The 21,138-nt window shown below is 39.0% G+C and overlaps 2 protein-coding genes across 8 annotated transcripts in view; one reads left to right on the forward strand and one right to left on the reverse strand.

Moving 5' to 3' along the window:
• The window catches only part of LOC131665815 (dystrophin, isoforms A/C/F/G/H), a 175,165-nt gene extending 168,069 nt beyond the window's left edge, over window positions 1-7,096 (forward strand). The window contains exons 43-53 of one of the 3 annotated variants that reach the window (XM_058937964.1): window positions 1,066-1,361; window positions 1,477-1,644; window positions 1,737-1,873; window positions 1,945-2,149; window positions 2,209-2,294; window positions 2,429-2,868; window positions 2,980-3,324; window positions 3,404-3,706; window positions 3,952-4,066; window positions 5,099-5,116; window positions 5,507-5,644. In XM_058937964.1, the coding sequence (XP_058793947.1) occupies window positions 1,066-1,361; window positions 1,477-1,644; window positions 1,737-1,873; window positions 1,945-2,149; window positions 2,209-2,294; window positions 2,429-2,868; window positions 2,980-3,324; window positions 3,404-3,706; window positions 3,952-4,066; window positions 5,099-5,112 (2,109 nt within the window). In that variant the 3' untranslated portion in view covers window positions 5,113-5,116; window positions 5,507-5,644. The other 2 variants (XM_058937963.1, XM_058937962.1) reach the window with 2 other exon arrangements.
• A 943-nt stretch (window positions 7,097-8,039) lies between these two features.
• LOC131665789 (PH-interacting protein) lies at window positions 8,040-20,383 on the reverse strand. 5 transcript variants are annotated; one of them, XM_058937912.1, is made up of 23 exons: window positions 20,357-20,383; window positions 18,346-18,569; window positions 18,195-18,253; window positions 18,070-18,099; window positions 17,731-17,790; window positions 16,000-16,150; window positions 15,838-15,936; window positions 15,308-15,645; window positions 15,076-15,230; window positions 14,628-14,945; window positions 14,110-14,527; window positions 13,807-14,032; window positions 13,391-13,721; window positions 13,124-13,310; window positions 12,785-13,036; window positions 12,493-12,726; window positions 12,038-12,416; window positions 11,546-11,945; window positions 11,238-11,480; window positions 10,977-11,157; window positions 10,725-10,908; window positions 10,552-10,656; window positions 8,040-10,484 (listed from the first exon to the last, which is right to left on the reverse strand). In XM_058937912.1, exons 2-23 carry the CDS (start codon window positions 18,455-18,457, stop codon window positions 9,376-9,378), a joined length of 5,571 nt encoding a protein of 1,856 aa, XP_058793895.1. In that variant the 5' UTR covers window positions 18,458-18,569; window positions 20,357-20,383; the 3' UTR covers window positions 8,040-9,375. The 5 variants fall into 5 exon arrangements, with proteins under 5 accessions (XP_058793895.1, XP_058793893.1, XP_058793894.1 ...); XM_058937910.1 differs by lacking the exon at window positions 20,357-20,383 and adding an exon at window positions 19,861-20,280; XM_058937911.1 differs by lacking the exon at window positions 20,357-20,383 and adding an exon at window positions 19,537-20,280.
• Between the last annotated feature and the right edge of the window lie 755 nt (window positions 20,384-21,138).

The following is a 21,138-nucleotide window of genomic DNA, read 5'->3' on the forward strand; positions in this document are numbered from 1 at the left end:
CGCAGTGATTCGCAACGCAGATAAACGATCGGTTGACTCAACCTTCGCTACCAAGTGCGCAAACCAGCGTGACTCAGAATAAAATAACTGCACGTGAAAAGTCTGCTTCTTCTTTTATTAGACGTGCAACTTCCTCCTCGCCAACTGCTACACCATCGCGAGGTTTTTTATGATCTATGTGGCTGTCGTATTATGCATGCGCGTTATTTTTATTGATAAAACGAATAAGTAGTAAATGAAGCTCGCATGCGGTAAATGATTTTCACCGAATGGATGATTTCACACGACACAACTGTACATTCGAACGGAAGAGCAACTTCGAAATAAAGAGAGCCAATCGACGACTAATTAAAGTCTTTCGCTCTTGTTCTTCGCGTAGCGATTCAAAGCCCCAACAAAAGAATTAAGCTTGAACGCACTTACACACATGCGGGTTTCGCACAGAAAGCTTTTAGCTCGGACTCCTCTTGGAGTACCTCTTTCTCTCCTTTTTTTATTTCGTGAAAAAGCCCTTCCTCTCTCTCTCTCTCTCTCTCTCTCTCTCTCTCTCTCTCTCTCTCTCTCCTAGTTCTTCTTCCTATTGTATGTTTCGTGCTCGTTACAACGACTTGTCCGATTTCCTTAGTTTTTTGTAAATTTTCACTGGTCAATTCATTATCGTGGGACGTGAAACTTGAAAATAATTAGTTAAATCAAGCGTTCACATGCCCTCATTGTAAGACGGTCAATCAATCTTCACTGCACCCACAGCGAAACAAAGAGATAGCGAGAGAGGGGGGGGGGCTCGTGTCGCCCTTTCATCGTGCGTTCTCTTTTATCGAAGAAGCAAACCATCAGAATCGTACGTCTACAATGGAGACATTCTTCTTTTTTTGTATCTCGCATAGGCTGCATTCGCGGCATTGTCGCTGCGTCAAAGGAGAAGGGATCATGCTGGTACTTGCCAAGCGCAGGTGTAGCGCCCTTCTGTACTGGCGCAATTCTTCGCAACCCTCTTTGCGATTGTTGTCCAGCGACCTTCTATGAAATCCAATAACTTTGCCTTTTCTATTACGAATGTTGCAGAAGGTTTGCGCGTTCCAAAAGTCCCTGGAAGAATTGTCGTCGCGTTTGGCTGGTGCAGAGGCGATACAGAGTGGCTGGCAGCAAGCGGCGACGACAGCGTCGACGAACGGAATAAACGGCAGTGGCGGCAACGAAGCGGCGTCAGAGCAGTTGGAACAGTTGCACAAATTCGGCGAACGACTGGCACCCATAGCGAGGCTCATCGAGGAAGCCAATGATCAAGCGAGCTCTTTCGTCACCAACAGTGTCATTGTCTCTCACGCGTTACTCGCTAAGCTCGAGGATCTGAATACCAGGTGGGTGCAACTCGCGCGGGCCCCGTGACAATTTGTGTCCACGACGAAGTTGCACGCATAGTTGCACGCAGGTTTTTACTGATAAGCGTCGCGTATCGCGTATGTTTGAGTAAAGGTGGAAGGTGCTGCAACTGGCAGTGGACGAGCGTTACAAGCAGCTGAGCGGTTTCTCAAGCAGCAACAAGGACGGTACGACAGCCGGCAGCCAGGCCTTCCTTGCGAGCAGCGTCGAGCCACCATGGGAGCGCGCTTTAACAGCCGCCAAAGTGCCTTACTATATCAAGTACGACCAACTGATTATTATCGCTAGTAGAGCGTAGACCGTCGAAGGTTTGCCCGTTACGATTGCGACTTAACCGAATTCGCCTGACACAGCCACCAACTGGAAACGACGCATTGGGACCACCCGAAAATGATCGACTTGATGGCGTCGTTGGCCGACCTGAACGAGGTACGTTTCTCCGCTTACCGGACCGCCATGAAACTACGAACGGTGCAGAAGAAGCTCTCACGTAAGTGCCTCCTATGACAAGCGAACTAAAGTGTGCTCCCCGCAAGTGACGTGTTTGCCCCCGATGCGCAGTGGACCTGCTGAGTCTGTCGACGGCACTGGAGCAATTCGACTCGCACGGGTTGCGCGCGCAAAACGACAAGCTGATCGACATCCCGGACATGGTGACGGTGCTCGCGTCGATCTACGAGCACATCGCCGCTGAGAACCCCGGGCAAATATCGAGCCCGCTGTGCATCGATCTTGCCATCAATTGGCTGCTCAACGTTTACGACAGGTAAGCCTCGACCGTCGGCCACTGTAGCGCAAGCCTCTCGACACTCTTGCTCTTTGCAGCCAACGCACGGGGCAGATTCGAGTGCTGTCGTTCAAGGTGGGGCTCGTGCTGCTTTGCAAGGGGCACTTGGAGGAGAAGTACAGATGTGAGTATCCATCGATCGGCCGGCATTTTTCGCCGAACCGGCCTGCGATAGCGAGCAGCACGCAGGCCTTTCAGGGAACGCAGCGCCGGCCAGCCGCTTTTCGATAACGCGCAATCGCTCGGTTCTCCCCGCAGACTTGTTCCGGCTGATAGCCGATCCGAATCGGCTAGTGGATCAGCGCAAGCTGGGTCTGCTGCTGCACGACTGCATCCAAGTGCCGCGGCAACTCGGCGAAGTGGCGGCCTTCGGCGGCTCCAACATCGAGCCGTCGGTGCGCAGTTGCTTCGAGAAAGCCGGCAAAGACAAGAACGAGATCGAAGCCGTTCACTTCCTCGGCTGGCTGCAACAGGAACCGCAGAGCATGGTTTGGCTGCCGGTCTTGCACAGACTGTCGGCCGCCGAGGCGGCCAAACATCAAGCCAAGTGCAACATCTGCAAAGAGTATCCGATCGCTGGATTTAGGTATCGCTGCCTCAAGTGCTTCAACTTCGACATGTGCCAGAACTGCTTCTTCTCCGGCAGAAGAGCCAAGAATCACAAACTCACGCATCCCATGCAAGAGTACTGCACGGCGGTTAGTATTGGCGCGGCTGAATGCGCTCGCGTCCACTCGATTGGCCGTTGATCGGCCACGGACGAGCTTCCGACTTTCAACTGTATTGTATTCGTTGTATGTTTACTACAGACGACATCTGGCGAAGACGTGCGCGACTTCACGCGCGCACTTCGCAACAAATTCAAGTCGAAGCGCTACTTCAAGAAACACCCGCGCGTCGGCTATTTGCCGGTCCAGACGGTCCTCGAGGGCGACGCGCTCGAGAGTCCAGCTCCGTCGCCGCAGCACAGCTCGCTCAGCCAAGACATGCACTCGCGGCTCGAAATCTACGCCTCGAGATTGGCCGAGGTGGAGTTGTCGCGAACCAGGAGTAACTCCACACCCGACAGCGACGACGAGCATCAGCTCATTGCGCACTACTGTCAGAGCCTGAACGGCGGTGACGGCGTGAACGTGCCGCGGAGCCCCGTACAGGTATAATCCTGCGTGTGGACCATTGGTCGAGAAGGATCGAGATTGATCGAGCGACCAACGGTTTATTTGCCGCTTGCAGGTAATGGCAGCGATAGACGCTGAGCAGCGCGAGGAGCTCGAGGCAATGATACGCGAGCTAGAGGAGGAGAATGCCACGTTGCAAGCCGAGTACGAGAGGTTACGCTCGAAACAGACACCAGGCTCGACGCCCGAGGACGGCGTGCACGGGGCTAATGGCCGGCAACCCGACTGTGATATGATCGCCGAAGCTAAACTGCTGCGCCAGCACAAGGGTCGACTCGAGGCGCGAATGCAAATACTCGAGGATCACAATCGCCAGCTCGAGGCTCAGCTGCAAAGACTTCGGCAGCTGCTCGAGGAGGTAAGTCTTCTGCTCTGTACCAAAGTAGACTGTGCAACTTCACTTTTACGAGAGACATTGTGAATTGAATACCACGCGAACTGGCGCTCTTTTCGCATGTAAAGTGAGAAAAAGAAAAAGGAGTGTCTCTCTCGTCTGGGGAGTTTAATTTATGCCAGTTTACTCGCCTCCTCTCGGCGGGATATTTTTGACTCGCGCTGACTCATGCAATTTTTTTTTTTGGTCTTTGTCTTTCCCTCCGACAGCCAAACGCTGCATCGCCTTCGAAGACTGGAACGCTGCAAACGCGAAGTGTCACTGCGTCGCAACTTGCGACTGATTCTCCCGCGAAAATGAACGGCCACTACCACGATTCTCCAGGTAACGAAGAACATTTCTATTTTTAGTTTTTCTCTTTGGCCGACAGCAACTTTTAACGCCCGTCTATTCATTAACATTACGTTTGTGAGGGAATTCATATGTTTTAAGGAGTCACATGACATGGCATTTAATTTTTTCATTACTAATACGGCAAAAGGTGTTTCTCATTTGGTTATGGTTCTTTACTACCATCTTACGTAAGGTAAATGACGGTCAATCAGACGAAATTCCTTCCCTTCAGCGGCCTTATAATCTTGACTTTTTGCAAATATTCAATCGAGACTAAACGATAGCGCGCTATCCGGTAACTCTAATTGGCTTAGTTTATAACAAAAATAACACCAACCATTTACCTTGCCGCAAACTCATCCGCTATCTGTGTATCTGCCCATTATATCACTGTCGATGTAAAACTCTCGCATGGGGCAAAACCAAAAAAAACACACACAAAACGAACAAACCCATTGGTGGCTTAGGTGGTGGTGGTAATGGAGTCGCGGGTGACGGACGAGTAAGCAGCTTAGAGAGGCCACCGCCGCCCCCTCATTCTCACAACGTTGCTTATAACATCGGCAACCTCTTACACATGGCAGGTTTGTGCTCACATTCGTTCGCTCTCTACTTTTTTATTTACTTCATACGCTTATCCCATTTGTGCATTTTATTATCGCTTTCAATCACTTTCATCCCTAGTAATAAACACCTTGATGTACGTGTAAGGATGAAGCATCGTTGCAATGAGCCAACTATTTTATAACGATTGATCGTGCTTCAACCTTACGTCATTAAATGTTCCGAATTTTATTGAATTTTTAAGTGTTTCAACTTCAATCATCGTTCATAGTTGGTTGAAAAATATTTGAAACCAAACTCGCCCCCCTGTTTGCAAATGATCCGACGTATGTAATACTTGTTAAGTTGTCTTTCATATCTAATCTAAGTAATACCCTTTATTGTTCATGTCGATTGCATGACAAATTCGTTCAACAAATCTATAAAAGTTCTTATGTCCTGACTGCTCTCGCTTAATAGGAGGATGGATGTAAGAAGGTGAGCTCTAACAAAAAAAGAAAAAAAAAGCTAATTTTTCATACTTTTTTTATCGCACAATTATTACAGATTAATTTATTTTTAACACTTCATTTTCACCACAATCCATCACAGTCATCTTTCGAAACACCTTTCATTTCATACTTACGGCTTCGTTTTATTTGTGGAATAGTTTATTGTTTTAAACACGTTTCGAGAATTCAACTGTATATACAGTTACGAAAAAATGTAACACGCACATCTTATGTTTACCAAACACGTTTTGTGTATACGTTTCTGAAAAGACTTAAAAGTAGTTTGAACGTAAAATGCTGATTTGCAATTTCGATCTACTCAAGGAAAAAAAGATACATCGCTAGGTTGGATAATATTCGATTACTATTATTGCAGAGGACTTAAGTAAAGCTGTTGGCGAATTGGTTACCGTAATGACTGAAGAGAGCAAACCGGAAACGAACGGCCAACAAACGCAGCAGCAACAACAGCAACAGCAGCAACCACAGCAACAGCAACAACGAGCTCTGCCTCCAGCATTTAAACAATGAACGCAAAAAAATAAATTTTCAATATACATATATACATATATAAATATATAAAGAACATAATAAAAGATAAACGCAAGCTAAACTCTAAGAAACCAACAGACCAACACATACATACAGACAGACAAACGCAAAGACAAAAAAAAATCATCGCGCTTTATTCACCGAGCATAACAGCTAAGTATAGCACGCAAGAGCGTGAAAGAGGGAGAGAAAGAGAGAGAGAGAGAGAGAGAGAGAGAGAGAGAGAGAGAGAGAGAGAGAGAGAGAGAGAGAGAGAGAGAGAGAGAGAGAGAGAGAATCATGTTAATCGCTGTTGTAGGACCATTTTATCGCAAAAACTAAGCATCATCAACTTTGTAATCATCGACCAAGAGCGACAAGTCTGTTTTATTGCATATCAGTGAGTGAGTAATTTTAAATGACGAGGATTTAACAAAAATATGTGAACAAAACGTTGCAATTATTGCGATAGTTTTGGGTATTTTATAGGGTTCTTTTATATAAGTCGACAAGAGAACGACTCTTTTATCGGGGGACTTGAAATAAAAAAAATAAATAAATTCAGAGCTTTCACGTATGATGGTTATATACATACGCGAGAGGAGATAAACTACATATTACGACTCGTCATATCATTGCCAAAAGAGAATAAAAATTGAGAGAAACGCTAGAGGAAAACGATGAATCAATAAATAGAAAAGAAATGTTATTGTATTGTAACGAAACGAATCAATTGTTATACGCGCTTGCTGTAGTTAAGCAAGTTATTGATACTTATAATGCGAATTGCGAAAAAAGGGGATTTAAACAATTATTATAAATAATATTAAACTTCTCAAATTTAAACGAGGCGATTAAAACGACGTTGCTTCTGCAAAAGCAACGTTATTAATTAAATGCATGCAAGAGAAAGCAATGTGTCAAATCGCATACTCTCATAGAATGTAGTATTGTAATTAACATTCAACATACGCTCATTAGTGTATTTATCTAGATATCTATTTCAGATTTTCTTCCGACCCCCTTTTTTTTCTTTTCGTGAAATATTTTATCGAAACTGCCCTATGTACTTTTGACCAATTATCGTGAGGAGAACTAGAAAGATAAAAAAAACCAAAAGTAACTTCGTTTCTCCTAGCACGTTAATTGCCGATGATTTCCTGCGACTTCTTTCTATAGATTTTTTTAAACGATACAAAATACAGAAAAATACAAATGAAATGCATGTGACCAGGATACCCTTTTGGTTTTCCGATTTACGTTTTGACTACTAAACGAATGTTATATATATATATATGTTGGAAGATATTAATAAACTATCAAACTAAAAGCAAATTGTAGTCTGTATTCTAACAACCTGCAATAAAGCTATCTTAAACAAATATAAAAAAAGTATCTTCAATCTTTGTGGTAAGTTGTTTGGTGTTAAAAAAACAACCTGCACTTTTAAAGTATAAATTTATAAAATGCTTTTTGTATTATTGTATTGAAACTGTTTTTGTTTATATTTTATGAATAAAAAGATATTTAGAATATTGTTTTGTTTGCTTTTTATTAGCTTCTCTTTTTTTTTTAATTTATTGTACGTTTGCTGATCACTGTCTTTCATCAATATCCAGGTTATTGGAATTGTTCATTTATCATGAATGGGAAACATAAATTTAAAACCATAAATAGTTTTTAAATAGTAAATATTATTGAAACAGATAGTGACGGTCACTAAGAACATTTTACTCAAAGAAATTAATAGATCTTTAAAGATTGACTTCCATAATAGCTACAAATTGAAGCTTTAATTACTTCAATATCGAGATCTAAACTTGAGTTCGAGTTTTTTAACGATTACATAAGTAATTAAGAGTACTAATAGGTTTTCAGAGAAGGCAAACCGTCGATGCATACGAAAAGAATTGGACACTGTTCTGGCAACTGATTTTTATTTAAAAAATATGTTACGTATTTCCTTGTTTTTATTTTTAAATTGATTATCTGATCTCTGCCATGTAATTTTGTCAGAAATATAAATTAAATATAACTTAAAATTTTAACAAGCCATAAACAAGGCTGTTTGAACGAAAATACAGCGTCGATAAACATTTCAGTATTACAAATAAATAATTCGAAATACGCTGTGCAACACTAAACACACAATGTTCGTAAATTTGCTGCAAACTTGAATTACTTATTCAGCAAAAAAGAAACTTGTAAAATTAAGAATGTTCCTTTCTCAAAATAAAAAAAGGGATTTTTTTAAACGTAGCATTTGATAATTACTTTTTAATTTTTTTCAATATGAAATAAGAATACTGGTAAGGATTTGGAAAAAACGTTAAATTAATTTTTTTAATTTAATTTTTATTAAATTAATACAATCTCAGTCGAGTACTTTAAGCTATTTTTCATTTTAATTGATATGACATTAACGTTTTTGTTAAAAAAATAACCATTGCTAACCCATAATTTTTTGTTTGTCAATATTACAATCATTATTTATACCTTCTTAAGCTAATATCACAATGGCTTAAAACAGTAGAGACTTCGATTAATTGCGCAAACATTAATAAACTTCTTTCACTCGTAGTACAATTTTGAACAGTCGGGTTTGAAAAATGAAAAGAAAAAATCTATATCTCTATCTCATTGGCTACACAGTCATTATCTTGAGATTTTAATCTTAACGAGCAATGTCGTGAAATAAAAAAATTAATCAATGTTGTTTGGTGTATTCGATATTTAACAACTTGAATGGCAGTTTTCATGAGAAAAATTAATTCGTTTCAGTAGTCAAAATCTTTTCTTTTTTTTATACAAATATTACACGACAATAAACAAGTGCCATTGCATTTTCAATGTTGATCAAAGGCACAGTCATTAAGCTGACGCTAAGAACGATTTTATTGCGTTCGTTCTCCAGGGGGTATAGTAAGTACTGTACAGACATTTTTATTCGATTGAAATTTATAAAAAATTTTTGCTCTATTAATAAATAAATATCCTACTACATAGCATTGCTCTTATCGTAGGTCTATTAAATAAACAAAAGCAGAAACGAGCAATTATCAATATTCAGATTGTCACATACGTGTCAAGATCGATATTTCTATGAAAAGAACTAATTAAGTTTAAGAAAATAGGCAATACTTGGCAATCCATCTGTAAAATATTCAAACATTTTTCCAGCATCGTGTAAACAGTAATTTTATTTTTTTTAGTTGTGTAATCATTCTTATAATCATTGTTAATTTCATCTAGTTTGCACTATTCGTTTCGTATTACGAAAAATTTTATTCATTGACCTTATTTGAGCATGATCCTAGAATAAAATCGAAGAATTCCGCTTATTGTTTCGGTTTATTCCATATATTATCAAGAATAAAAAATTACACTTTATATTTTAGTGCTATGCACTTTCACGTAGCTGTGCAAATCATTCATTCATTCAATCACTAAGTATTTAAATTTAAAAATAGTTACATTCATATCGCTTGTTTCACGTCGTAAATGATTATGCCTACACTTGCAAACAAAAAAAATTTATAAACTACTTAAATCTACTTAAATTTCTATCAGTTGATGAACGAAAAAGAAAAAAGCAAAAGTAGCATCTTCTAGATCAAACACATTTACGTTATGTATTAGAAATGACACACCCTTGTTTGTAAAAACTAAAGATCTCGGTAACTCACACTTTTTTCTCTATGTACAAGTCTATCATTACCGTAGTGCAGACATAGCTTTTGGAGTCATTTTCCTCACTCTGCCACGACTACTTACACTAATTCCTCGAGTAGGATCATTTCTACCACCATCGTCATCGCTTCCATCTTCACCGTAGTATGGCCTTTTGACAATCCGACGAGTTTTAATTGGTGCATCTTCATCATCTTCATCATCGTCATCGTCCTCGCTATCATCGTTGTAACGCATGCGTTTGACACCAGTGCGACGAAGACGTTTCACCGGGCCACTACTATCGGAGTCACGAGAAACGATGCGAGTTTTACGCGTCTGGATAGTACTTGTACGAGTATAGTTACAGTTGCTCAGCACTTGGTTATTCTCTGATTCGTCATCACTATCGCCGTTCTCTTGCATTTCCTCATCTACGTAATCATCATCATTTTTCATTTCGGCAGTAGGTTCCTGATCTTCATCTTCATCTTCTTCTTCTTCTTCTTCTTCTTCATCTTCTTCATCTTCTTCATCTTCATTTACTTGCATTTGGTGGTTATTCTGCGGAATTTCACCGTGATTGTCTTCTTCCTGTTCATCTCCTTCTTCTTCTTCGTCACTCGAATCTTGGATATTATTCCGAGTAGAATTTGGTATATGCCTTGTCATACGGGTGTATCTCTGCCCAATTTCTACGCTCTCCTCACTTTCTTCGTCCTCGTCCTCGTCATGCTCAATCACTTCCTCCTCTTCTTCCTCGTCATCATCATCTACAATATACTTTTTCTCTGGTGTTCTCATTGGTCTTGTTTTCATACTATTCTTTGCCCTATGATTTTTTGTTTGCTTGCCCTTTGCACTTGGCTCATAGTCGTCTCCAGAGTCGCTATCATTATGGCCATTCGTCATTGTAGTCTTCGGTTGTCGTGTTCTTGTGCGTCTCATGCGTGTATTTTTTTCATTATAATCGCTTTCACTTGAACTTGATGATCCACTGTCCACGTCGTCATCGTCGTCATCATCGTCATCGTTATCGCAATGGAAATGTTTAAGTTTTGATTTGCCATTGACATTACGAGGTCGTAAAGACGGTCGATTTTTGGATGCCCTGGCAAAGCGTTGCGAGTGACCGTTGGTAAGAGTTGAGGGCCCTAAATGCAAGATAAGAGTATAAAAAATGTGTGTTTAGACTCAAATTATATATTGTACTAAATATACCTGGCTGTGCTTCCTCCTCTTCTTCCTCGTCCTCCATATGATCGTCCTCAACATCAACATCTTCTTCATCTTCATCGCTGCTATCTCTTTTTCTCTTAGATGGACCTAAAAGAAACAATTTAACTGGAAATTTAAAAAAAAAAACCAAACGATTTCTTTACAAATGAACTTACCTGCTCCATTTGTCATTTGATTCTTCGTAGGTGATCCCTTGTTGCTTCTCGTTTTACGTTTACTTTTATTTCTACTTTTAATAGCATTTCGATCTTTGGCACGCGAAGCTGATTTCCATCTATTCAGTATTTTTTTCATATGTTCTTCGAACATAGCCGATAATCGCACCGTCATGGAGTAAATCTAAAAATTATAAAAATAGATTTTAATGTAATTTTTAATAATGTCGATTTGTATAAATTTGTTTGTACCTTCGAACGCTGATTAGTATTAAAATTTTTACTGTTTGTGAATATTAATTTCATATCTTTGGCAAATTCCACGGGCGAATCATAGTTGCCTCCTAATAAATCTTCTTTTACAGTTCCCAAATCCATTGGCGTGTCTATAACTTGATGATATTCCGGATGTTCCAAAGTATCAACGGGCTCTCTAAAATATTACAACAAAAAAACTTCAATGAGTTAGAGTTTACGTCAAAGACATTTGATTATCTCGTTTATTTTGCATACCTGAACGGTATCGAATCTTCACACTGCCATAATAAATCTAGCAGTTGCTTGCAGGGAATTCGCCAGTCTTGGCTCATTATCGGTACAACGTTAATGTTTTTTAATGCAGCCGTTCTTGTTGGTCTTTGAGAGCTTGTCGACGGTCTGTTAATATCTTCCACATCAACATCCGTGTCAGACGACGAATGGTAGATATCGGCAATCTCGTGATATAACGCCAGAACATCGTGCTGAGTGACATCTCTGTAAAAGCAGAAACTTAGCAAAGTTGTTCGTCATACAAAAAAATTGAAAGAATTGAAAGTTACTTGATAATTTTTAAACAGATATCTGTGACTATCCTTGCTTGTTTAATAATCTGACTGTGTGGCTCGTTGAAGGTTTCAGCATTAGCCGCAAGATATCTCACATCAAACTGCGCGGATGTAATTCTCCTGTAGAATCGATTCTCGAAACGAGCTTTAATGGTAGACAGGTCGATCAGATATTCAACTACGAAGGCATAAGTCGGATATACGTTCAAATCTACTGGTGCGATAAATGGTTCGGCGATGGCCAAAGTCATCACTTGATCGAGACCTTGGATGATACGATTGCACGCAGTGTCTCGATCGCCCATTGGCCATTCTTCATGTTGCGGTTGATAAAGAGTTTCTTGAATCTCTTCGGGTAGAACTGGTACCGAACCACCGGCTTTTGTTGGTAGTCCTAAAATAAAATAAATTAACAATCATGAATTTGTTTTAAAGCTCAGAATTGCTGCGTATTGAGTAGGGAAAATTGTCAAAAAGTTGACTCACTAGCTTCGTTAATAGGCTCAAGATCCCAAGGACTCATAAACTCAGTCTCTCCGCTGTCCCATTTGATATTGAAGCACATGAAGTATGAGTCGGGAAATTCTTCATCAAGAGGCTGTACCGAAACAATTGTTCCCATCCACCATCCATCATCGATCATACACCTGAATCTATGACCGTTTTCCCAATTTCTTTCGATCGCAATGTCGTAAGTTTGACGTAATACCAAGAAATCCAATACATCCGGCATATCGTGATACTTGATCGTGAACGTTTTGCCTGTCATCCGACCGTCCTCGCTCATCTGCGCAAGTTTCAGACAACACAATCTTGGTGGACGGATAACGTATTTTATCCCTATGACTTTAACGAACTCTTGTGCCTGATAAATTAATTACGTTGTTTAAAATCTAATTTTTATTTTTATTTTGTTTTTTAATTATTCTACAATTACTTACTTTGAGATCTAATTTGGCCCAAGGTTCGGAAACTCGAGTAACTTCGTAAATCTTTTTGGCTCTAACAGCGTCCAAGTACCTCTTGTGACCCTGTCGGAAATAAACAATCTCATCGCCCATCTGCGGATAGTAAGGTGCTTTTCTTGGAATAACTTCGCTGAGCCAATCCGATGGACGATAAATTTCAGGTACTTCAGTGATCTCCGAGCTTGATTCTGGCAATGTGGGCACCGTCTGAGCATACAAACGTAATATTTAATTGACTGTGTTTCAAAAAATAAAAAATACATACTTTCTTCTTTGGTCGTTGACTTCTCCTCCTTTCTGGATCACTACTGGGAGTAACAGCTCTAGCAGCTGAGGCAGCAGGGGGTGGCCTCTTCTGAACAGGTTTTCGTTTACTTCGCTTAGGCGGCTCTAAATTAACACCAGTATCTGCTATCCAGTCTGAGTATTCGGTACTGCTGTCAGATGTTGAGCTATCTGAACAAAGTTCTTCCTCGTTGGAAGATGATTCATTGCTGGTTCCGGAGCTTTCTTCGTTCTAAAATCAAACGCAGTTAATGAGCATCTTTCATAAATGATTTCGTAGAATTGTGTCAGCTTTGTTAATATCACTTATTATTATTACCTCAAAATCCTCATCTTCCTCTTGTTCTTCGCCTCGAGTAGCTCTGGTTCTATAACCGTGTCGAGCTTGATTTTTCTTGCGAGTTTGAGATCTGCTTTGGTCAGGCGTAGTGGCAGTGGAAACTTCTTGCGGTCGTCTTTTCATTTCACGTTTATAACAATCCATTTCCGCCTCAGCCGTTGCATTTCTAGGAATTTAAAAAAAACATTTATCTGAAAACTCAGGTACAATATACAGCTTACAGAATTCATAGAATAATCAACGTACAATTGGCGATAAACAGTATGTAATACTGCTGGATTAATTGGCCTTGCAAGAATAGGTTTGTTCCACGGTGTCGTATTGTCTCTTTGCCAATTACCGCTACTTTGTCTCACGCCCTCAACATCACCGACACGACGTAAACCAGGTCTACTACCTCGTGGACTAGCAACTTGACGAGCTGGATGTTCTTCTTCCAATTGCTGGTCAGCGTATTGATGATCATTATTTTCGCCATGTAATCTCTGACGCTGGGCCAAGTCTTCGATCAGCCTGTCAATATTCGAACGTGGTTGCTGCCCATCTTCTGGCAATCCCTCGATTATCTCTTGCTGCCCTGTAACATATAAAAATACAGTGTAAGTGTGTTATATACAAAACTATCTCGATTACAGGCTTAAATAATTTAGTTGTATACTCACCACTGGCACCAACAGCGATATTTGGAACCAATTGCTCACCTCGACAGTTTTCTCTACCAGGTACTAGTCTTTGTAAAGCGGGTGGGTAAGGATTACCGTCGACGTCGACGAGAAAAGGCGGTGGCATCAGATGTGGTGCCGTTTGCGTTTGTTCATCTAGCACATAATTATTGGCATCTCTTATTAAAGGCCGGTAGTCAGTGTGGAAAAATAATTCTTTCGGTATCTGCAACAAATAAATATCATTTTATTTATCATTCTTTAATTGTAAAATGAAAATAAGTCATCAAATATTATACACACAATTTTCAACCGTTCAACGCCAGAACCAAATCCATACATCATCAAATGCCCGTGTGAATCTGTAGCTGCAATTTTGGTACCATCCGCCGACCACTTAGCATCGTATACAGCACCATTGCCTTGACCTTCGATGAAGTTTTGAAAGCACGCAATTGGTTCGGTATTGAGCACATCCCAAATAATAAGTTGACCATCATGGCCAGCACTCAGTATAACTCTTGGATCAATAGGATGAGACTCCAAAACGAACACTTCATCTTTGTGACCACGTAGCACTTTTACAAGCTCGGCGGTCTTCGAGTTCCATACTTTCAACGAACTGTCGTTCACTGCTGTCACTACCCACTCGTCACTCACGTCCCAGCATACCATTGTCACTTTCATTTTCTTGTTGCTATCTTCATCTGTTAATGGTTCACTATAAAAGTTTGAAAAATCATAATTAAATTAATTTGAACAAAATAATATTCACACTTATTTTTAGAAAATGAATATATTAAGATATATTTAAAACGTACCCTGCTAACTTGGTATGCATAACCAATACATTATGCTGCCATTGCTGCTGCTCGAAATTCCAGACGTTTGCCGTGCCGTCCTTGGAACCTGAGATAAACCTCAATCCACTGTGAGCCCATTGTATACTGTCGACAGTATCACTGTGTGCTTCGACTTCGAGTACACGTTTCGGTCCCTCGTCGCCAAGCATCATGTAGACACGTACATGATGATCGGCCGAACCAGCGGCCATGAATGCACCACCGGGACTGAACGAGGCACAAATCATTTGCGCTTGACCTGGCCGCATTTTCTCATGGTATTGAATTGGTTTAGGTCTGTAAATACACCGATTCATTTTGAATACAGATAAATAACGTGTTTAAAACATTTAATTTAAATTTACTGAATGATCATAGTTTATAAAATGGATGAGATGATAATGAATAAATGAAATATAATACTCACTGAAACAATACTCTTTCGATGCCTTCTCTCGCGTGTGACCAAAACGCAACGGAACCGTCACTACTCGTCGATACTAAATAATTAATTCCTTTACATGAAATTGGACAAAAATTCACAGAGGTGATCATTCCCGTATGACCTGACAACACAGCAATCTACAATAGAGGTATTCATGGTTAAATTCGAAAAAATTACTCCAACATAATATACATAAAAAAACACAAATACACACCGGTGACATAGTTTGAAAACACCAAACTCTGATGATTTTATCCAGACTACCAGCAGCCAGCAAAGTATTATCAAAGTTCACAGCAATGTCCATAATTTCGGAAGAGGCACCGCGGAAAGTAGCGAGCAATCGGCCGTCAGTCGAACTCCAAACTTTCACAAGTAGGTCATCGGCACCAGTAATAATATACTTTCCTGTACGATCGAACAGTACACAATAAACTGCCGAGAGGTGGCCCAACGTGTGACGATAGAGCTGCATTTTGCTGTAAAACAAGGTGGAGACGACTTCGCGACGACTCATCGGTCCGGAGTTTTCTCGGCCTTGAAGCACTTTTACTGTAATAAAGTTTCGCATTATTTATATTATCACTGGATGATCGTCGATGTATTATATATTGTTGCTATACAATTGTATAGCAAATCGCGATAATATTCGCGACAATTCTTATGTCAATGAATTATGTATGAAATTCAATTTGACAAAAAATAAAAATCTTTATTAGAATAGAGAATAAAAATTATCCTTACATATATTCAACACTGGAAAATGTCCTGATGGATTTAGAAGTGGTTTTCCTCCATTCCTCGTTGTGTAATCGGTGATTGTCCGAAAGAATCGCTGCATGTCTGTACCGTAATTTTAAAAATTAGTGTCTCAGAAAATTGTAATTATAAGTCGTCGTAGTTTACCTTCTTTTGTGCGCAACAAGGATTGTCTTCCCGCACCAAGCAAAGAAATAGCTCCTGCTACACATGGAGGCACCTCTTTTTCTAAAACCGGACCTATTCGAGCGCATATTTGCAGCAAGTGATTCGAGCCTATGTGAGAGTATTTCCTTTCCTAAATATTAACATATTTCAATTAATATTTAATTTATTCAAATTATTCGCTGACTTTTCGAATTAAAAACATCCTATTACTTAGATAACGAAAGAAAGCTACCAAATATTTTATATCTATTTGTATAGATATACGCCCGCGCGTGCGCGTGTGTATGTATATATGTTAAGTTGTACACGTACAGGTAAACTTGATCCCACATCGATCATCACGACGAACACATACACGCAGCGCCACGAGTATCCCTTCACGTTTGCCTCATTGGCCAATAACGATCTTCTATATCGTCACCCTCTCCACCTCCTCCCCCTCGAAGGAAAAAAGAACCGAACAGCTGCCGAACAGCAGTATTTCAACCCTTTTACGCTCGAACTCGTTGCATAACGAATATTTGAATATACTTTCCATTATTGTTTAACATAAATATTGTAAACATTATATTTATAGTATTAAGCTTTTTATAAATTACAAATGAAACTGTAATGGAAAAAGCATGTTTTATTGCTGTCGATTATTACACATATTTAATTGTTTTAGCCAAAAATCAAATATTTCTTTTTAGCAATTTAAAACTAAAAAATAAATTAAACGTTATTATGATTAATTTAATAAACTAACAATACAGCCAATCACATCAGTGTCATTGAATAGCTCTTTATTATAATCTTACAAAATAACCAAATTTAATTCAGTTTTTCCTTTTTTAATGTTTTTCAAAGCTGAATTCGGTTCTATACCGAAGAATGAAAGTGAAATACAAGATTAAGGAGAGAACAAATAAAATAAAATCAATAACAATATAATTTAAAGTGCTACATTAAAAAAATTCATTGAATCTTTCATTTTGATTATTTTATAAAAATAATTAATAAAATATTGTTTGATTAAATTACAAGAAAGATAATAAGCAACTTGATGATTCTCATATAATTTTTAAATCTGAACAAACCTCCAATCCTGCAAAATCTCTTGAGCGTTTGACAGTGTAACTCTGATAAAAATTAAATTATCTACTTATAAACATTATAAAATAAATAAATATAATAAATTCTAAACTATGAAGCCATATAAATACCAAGATCGACTATTTATCGTCGAAGCATTGTGACGAGCTTACAGCTATTATAATTTATTTAATTATTTTTTCTAACTTGTTAATTAAAAAAAGAAAGAAAAAGTACAATAAAACAAGAAACCATAATAATAAAAGTCAGTAGCGTGAAACGGTCGAAGAGTCGCCCTCCCTTTGTCGATATACACTCCTCCCTCTTTTTCTCTCTCTCCATTCCAAATAAATAGGTGCGACGAAGACAGAGAGATCACGAGTAAAAGTGGGGATACATCGTCTTTGCTGAAGCCTCGACAAACTGCGCGAGCATAGTGGTGGGGATATTGGATTGAGCGTGATGCTCTGGCGAGAATTGAAAAAAAACGGGTCTCGCTTTACCCTTTCTGCAATCGCTACGGCGTCGCGCGAAAATTTTTAGCCGTAAAGGTTTTCTCCCATCACCACGCGCGCGCGCTGGCACGCGCGCACACACACACACACACACGCACGTGAAAAATTAACGATCACTCACCAATTCTGCAAAACTTTGACCATGCTGGTTACCAAGCCAATCCAATCTCTGTGGCAGGATCTGCGATCAGATAAAAAATCAATTGCTTATTAACTTGCAGAATCCTAAAATTGCTAATTAGATCAACAGAATGGAAAAATTAAAAATTTGAAAAAATCGATAATTATCGAATTTTCAGTTTTTTCACGATTGTTGGCATGTTTAATGCACGGCACTGCGTTTGTTTTGACACTGGCTCGATGTGTACGCGCGAAACCACGTGCGAACCATGTGGAAAACGTCAACTGAATCAGTCGCACACAGGCTCAAGTGTGTTCAAGTCGTAGCGTAATGCCTTACCTTGGCTCGCTCCAATTCTTCTTTAAGCACCTGTAAAATGGTCATAATATAATATTTTCGAAAATAACATCAAGTTCATTTAGTATGCCTAAGCTTTTTCAACGAAAAAGACAAAAAAAACTTACGTCAGCGACGGCACGACAAGGGCCCTGCGCCAGGAATTTCACGATGAGGAAGTAGAGCTCTAAAAGATAGAACACGGCTTAGCTGGACGCACCGTTATATTTTTTCACTCAGCGTCGTAGTCACACTCACGAACAATATTAAAAACATTACCTGCAGCGAGACTCGACTCCGACGACACATCTCGCTCCATTCTTGTGGAGTTCTGCATGAATCTTGAGTTTGGATTCGGGGCGACGAGTCGATCAGGGGCCGCCTGCATCATCCTCCGAGCGTAGCAGCTCCATTTTACTGCTGGCAGCAGCAGCGCGCACTGCTAATGCTATCCTTCTCGCACTCCATCCAGTGTTCTCTGACGGTCAATAACACGAACTAACCTACGTAATAAGTGAGTTTCATGTTTTTCCATCTCGAGGCTTTTTTGGAAAGACAGAGAGAGAAAGAGGAGAGAGAGAGAGAGAGAGAGAGAAATGTGCGAGTTTGACCTAATTCCCGGGTAGTAATATTTGTGTGGTAATGTTGATAAATTAATGATGAATCGAGCTGAGGTTTTAAGAATGGTAATCGTTAAAATGTCAAAGTTGTAAGTTGTTCTGACTATGAACTGATATGTGTTTTATATCAAGCATATGGTTTTGCATTTTATCTTGTAATAGTTTATAGATAAAGTTTTCATTTTGTTTCAAGAGAGATGAAACGACGTATCAGCTAAAGTTAACTTTTAATAATTTTAATTATTTCACGTAATAGAAATAATTTGAAAAATGAAAGAACGAGTTAATGATAACACTTTTAGTTGAATGAAAAATTATTATTAATTTATTATTTGCTGTTTTATTATAAATATTCCTGCTAAGTAATCGACATCAATTTATAATATAATCTTACTACTTGTATTAATTAATTCATAAAATTATTAAGTTCACGAAATAGATTTAAAAAACTTGTCGTAATGAGTTAGAAAATAGAAAAGTAAAATACAGACGATTACGATGCATATTACGATCATATCTTAGAATCAAATCATAGATCATATCTTAGAAGTCATTAAAATTATTTATCATGATAATCTATAAAAAGCATACGAATTCATTTTTTATTTTGGGCTATTCGACAAAAAAATATATAATGAAAATATCCTAAACATAATCATGAACCGCACACACCTCGTTAAAAAAACGAAAACTCACCAACAATCATCGAATATCGTGCCCGTCGATACTAAAACGATAGCCAGTAAATTGACTAATTCAATAAAATACACAAGCACAGGGAGAGAAAAGTAGAATATTCATTGGGCAACAACAAACATCAACGAAAAAGAAAGAAGAATCCCAAGCGTACTCTGACGGTCACGCTTCACACTCAGCTGCAGGCGATGTATTCGCTACTATGTAACCTCTCGTACGCGCGACAGTTCGTTAGCCTCGCCACTCTTTCGCAGCCACCCCCGCGCGCGAGATTATACTTCCACCCGTTTACAGTTTCTCGCAATAATATATCGCACTTGTACTGTACAACAATGCCATGGTATACTTCCGTTAACAATGCTCGTTCATCCGATTGCTTTTACAACTTTCACTATTTCGCTTGAAAGTTTACATTATTATTCAACGATCACGACAGGGTGAGAATAAGCCAATACATAGGTTTATTTCGCAAACTTACAACCGATCGTCGTGAGTGCTTTCCGTAGTCTTGCACGCGCTATATATTGTACCACATACAGCACAACTGTCGACGCGTCGTCCCACGGGCGACTAACACCACTATACCATCAACACCTGACGCTGTGTGAGTATGCTTGTGACTGTCACAAAACATGCACCGTTGCGTACGAGAGCACGGGAATTCTTTCTCGAGTAATTCATTGCATATGTGAGACAGCTCAGTTTTTAATGCACAAGAGCTTTTGCTTTTGTTTTTTTTTCGCAAATCGCTTATACATAAGCTACAATGAAATTTAGCACTCGAACTTTTACGAATTTGTTGTGAAAGTCATCGACTTTCGGATGACTGAAGTTGGGTCTGATCACGAGTGAATTTTCACTGATGATTCTCGAAAAATCAATGATTATTTACATAGCATCCTGTTGGGACGCGTAAATCCACTGCACCACGAGCATCATTCATAAAATTGAAAATCAGACAGAGATAGACAAACCTGTTTGTGCGAGACAATAACGGCGAGAGAGTGAATCTCAAAGCGTCTGCGCGTATGCCGTGGTGGATGACTATAAGTGGGGAGATTCGAGCCGCTTTACCAGTGTGACGTGTTAGTACTCTACAGGCGCTTCTGTGTGTATTTACGATTTCGGAGATAATTCTGATTATTATATAATTTTTTATTATGTTTCCATTGTAATTTCTTTTATATTTATTTACACATTCATTTTGTTATGTTTAATTATTTGTCAAAAGCTTTTATTGCTTTCAAAATGGATAATTTTTAAGATTGCCCTTATGCTTTCATTTGGTTCAAAGTTTAAGATATACTTTTAATAAACCATTTTTTATAATTTGGAATATAAGGAACTTTCTGCATAAGGAGATTTTGAACATTGGCTGATGGACATCGGACATGTATCGAAATTATTAAGTTACAAAACAAATTCTTTGTTTAACATCTGTTCGTTACTGCGCAAGATATGAGCAATGATAAAATATATATATATATATATTAATATAATTATTACAATAATATAGCATGACTATCTTTTTTCCCCATGGTAAACGGCTGATGGGTGATGTTTGACATCTCATGTCTCCTTACGTAAAAAGACCATAATCTCTTATTCTCACTCTTGCTTATAAAATTCCATACACTCATGTCAAATTTTATAATTGAACTTACAATTTTATTCATTCATTCATTTTTCTATTTTAGTGCATATCAATGATAATCATTGAATGTGAAATTAAAAACATATAAACTTATTAGTACAC

Source organism: Phymastichus coffea, unplaced genomic scaffold, assembly GCF_024137745.1.
Source record: "Phymastichus coffea isolate CEN01 unplaced genomic scaffold, Cenicafe_Pcof_1.1 PCOF00054, whole genome shotgun sequence".
Classification (NCBI taxonomy): Eukaryota; Metazoa; Arthropoda; class Insecta; order Hymenoptera; family Eulophidae; genus Phymastichus; species Phymastichus coffea.